The 3,597-nt window shown below is 35.1% G+C and overlaps 1 protein-coding gene across 1 annotated transcript; it reads left to right on the forward strand.

Moving 5' to 3' along the window:
- The first annotated feature begins 271 nt into the window (after positions 1-271).
- LOC111914907 (benzyl alcohol O-benzoyltransferase) lies at positions 272-3,311 on the forward strand. The gene is made up of 2 exons (XM_023910606.3): positions 272-770; positions 2,210-3,311. The coding sequence occupies exons 1-2, from the start codon at positions 324-326 to the stop codon at positions 3,146-3,148; spliced, it is 1,386 nt and encodes a 461-aa protein (XP_023766374.1). The 5' UTR covers positions 272-323; the 3' UTR covers positions 3,149-3,311.
- The last annotated feature ends 286 nt before the right edge of the window (positions 3,312-3,597 follow it).

Raw genomic sequence — 3,597 nt, forward strand, 5'->3', positions numbered from 1 at the left:
AATGTTTATGAACATCAACTTCCACATCTATATACCCATATAAAATTCTAATGTTTGTACAGTAAATGATATATATGTCCTGTTACTGTTCTGTTACATACAAAACATAAACTAAAACGTATTATCAAAACTGACACCTAATTATAAAATATTTATTTATGTTTTTATAAAAATGTATTGAAATTATACAGAAATTTCACTAATTGCCACTTGGTAGTGGAGATACTCCCTCCTTTCACACACCTCAAATAATGCTATAAGTACCCCACCGTACAAGATTCAAGCACCAACAGTCCAACACACAAAAACACACACACACAACAATGGCACAACGTCACACTCCATTGACCTTCACCGTCCGGAGACGTGCACCGGAGCTAATCCGACCGGCAAAACCTACGCCTCGAGAACTGAAGCCTCTCTCCGACATTGATGATCAAGAAGGGCTTCGGTTCCAGATCCCGGTGATCCAGTTTTATCGTTCGGATCCAAAAATGAGAAATAAGAACCCGGCGAGTGTGATCAGGGAGGCTCTGGCCAAAGTTCTGGTTTTCTACTATCCGTTTGCTGGCCGGCTCAAGGAAGGTCCGGCGAGGAAGTTGATGGTGGATTGCACCGGCGAGGGTGTGTTGTTTATCGAGGCGGATGCGGATGTTACGCTGAAGCAATTCGGAGATGCACTTCAGCCGCCGTTTCCTTGCTTGGAAGAGCTCCTTTATGATGTTCCTGGATATGGTGGAGTTCTCGATACACCATTGCTGTTGATTCAGGTGATAATTTATGACAAATTTTAAATTTCAGTTGCAAATTATTTTTGAACATATTTACAGGCTTCTGATTTCTTAATACAAATTTTAATCATAACGAGATAAACAAATATTCATCCATACATTTTCGATCGATTTTTTTCTATATTGATTGGAGATTATATGTTGGCCACAATATTTTATGAGAATTATATTTGTTTGATTCAGTAAGGTTACTATCACCTTCTAATGAAAAGGTATCGTCCGTTTCATAACATATAACTTTTGATTTAATGTTTAATAATTTTCTTTTAATAAATAAATACTTGATTAACAACACTAATGTTTTAAAACTAATATACCATAACAATTTGGTTATGGTCCTTGGTATTATCCTTTAAATATGTAAATCTAGATTGATACGTTTTCTTAAAACCTTACTTTTATCCGCTAACTTAAAAAAATGTTACATCATTTTAAATAGGAAGGTATTCAAACTTTCCAACCAAATAAAAACAGATTACTGAATTTACAAAACATTGAAACTTAAAGTTTCTTTTCTAAAAATAACGAGAAAGAAAAATTATGTACTAACTAGATGAAATTAACTACTTAATTAATAACAAAATGTAGCAAGAATATATTTGTGTGCTTAAATACAAAACAATTGTGATGGATTTCATATTTTAATCATCCATCCACTCAAATCTAAAGTTTCCATCGAGTGATCTTGACTGATGCCAATTGATGATAGATGTAATTACACGATTAGAACCACGAAATTTCCCACATGCCCATGTTTTAAAAGGGTTTCATTTAGCAGAACGTTTTCTTTTCTTTTTATATCCATTAATAGGTGTTTAAAATTTTAATACCTATTTAAATATTGTATATTTTGTATTTAACTTATTTAATATTCAACTTACTTAAAAGCATTTTATTAAATCGAAGTTACCTTTCATAATTAAATTTCTTATCATTAATTAACCTTTTTCATAAACCTATGTATGTAACAATTAGTAAGAAAAAAAATTAAGACTTATTTGTAAACTTCAAACAACTTTACAATTGAAAAAATATTTGACACATTAGTTTATAGAATATATGGATCAGAGAAAATTTAACATGAGATAGTTATGTACATATAAACAAACCTATGACTATAGATACTCTTAACAAACCTTTTATTGGTCAAAGCATTGATACAAAATTGTTAGGTTCTATAAAAAAAAAACTATACTATTTTTCTGCAATTATTTGAACTTTAATAGTTTATATTATTAGAGGGTGTTAGGTTGTAAGGTTACAAACTGGGCCACCCCATCACTATAATGGACCAAAATAGGACAAAAGCAGTACTTTTATGTGGGGATAAAATTGGCATCAATTATGCCCATACTTATAATCTTATATTGTATAGTAATCATTCGCATCCACCTAATTTTTTTCTTCTTTTTATATAGGTGACACGATTATTATGTGGGGGTTTTATCTTCGCTCTACGACTAAACCACACAATGAGCGATGCACCCGGACTCGTACAATTTATGACGGCACTAGGCGAAATGGCACAGGGTGCACCAGCACCCTCCATATCACCTGTGTGGCAAAGGGACTTACTTTTCGCAAGAGACCCGCCACGAGTGACATGCACTCATCAAGAGTATGAAGAAGTGGAAGACACCAAGGGTACAATCATCCCACTAGATGACATGGCACATAAGTCATTCTTTTTCGGACCTGCTGAGGTGGCAGCTCTACGTAGATTTGTCCCATCACACCTAAAAAAATGTTCCACCTTTGAAGTCCTAACCGCTTGCCTCTGGCGTTGTCGTACCATCGCCCTAAACCCTGATCCTGAAGAGGAAATGCGAATTATTTGCATAGTCAACGCACGTGCCAAATTCAACCCGCCACTTCCAACCGGATACTACGGAAACGGATTCGCGTTTCCGGTCGCCATTTCCAGTGCGGGAGATCTATCAAAAAAACCGTTAGGGCACGCGTTAGAGCTTGTGATGAAGGCTAAGTCTGATGTCAATGAAGAGTACATGAGATCAATCGCTGATTTAATGGTTATTAAAAACCGACCCCACTTTACTGTTGTTCGAGCGTACCTTGTATCCGATGTGACACGCGCTGGATTCGATGTGGTTGACTTTGGGTGGGGGAAGGCGGCTTATGGTGGGCCTGCTAAAGGTGGAGTGGGTGCCATACCTGGTGTTGCCAGTTTTTATATACCGTTTACAAACCATAAGGGGGAATCTGGAATTGTGGTGCCTGTGGTTTTACCAAGTGCGGCAATGAAGATATTTGTTCACGAGTTAGATAACATGTTGGCGCAAGACACCAACGGTCAAGGACACGAAGAACACAAGATATTTGCTTTTTCCCGTTTATAAATTCAACTTGACTACGCAACATGTCTTTAAGAGAAATTTTGGTTGAAACATGTTCTAGAAAGTGTATATGTATAATTAAGTGGTTGTATGGTTCTCTATATTTTCATGTGTTGTATGGTTTTGTTTCTAAATAATCAATCGAAATGTTATCTTTAGTTAAAAAGTCTATATCCTCCAAAATATGATCGTTATTTCGTTGAATATTATTTTTAGTTATATAACTTTACGTTACAAACCAATGAAATGCGACAAAAGAAGGAGAAAACGTGTAACACAAACTTGACCAATTCAAGTATGACCACAAGTTTGAACTTTCAAGTTACTAAGAAGTAATAAACCTAATTATATGTAATCTAGGACATGGAAGTTAGACTAATTATATAAAAAAACAAGACAATATATGATAAACCAAAAGCCACCAAATCAAATGCTATTGAAAACCTATAAAG

This window comes from Lactuca sativa, chromosome 1, assembly GCF_002870075.4.
Source record: "Lactuca sativa cultivar Salinas chromosome 1, Lsat_Salinas_v11, whole genome shotgun sequence".
NCBI classification, from domain to species: domain Eukaryota; kingdom Viridiplantae; phylum Streptophyta; class Magnoliopsida; order Asterales; family Asteraceae; genus Lactuca; species Lactuca sativa.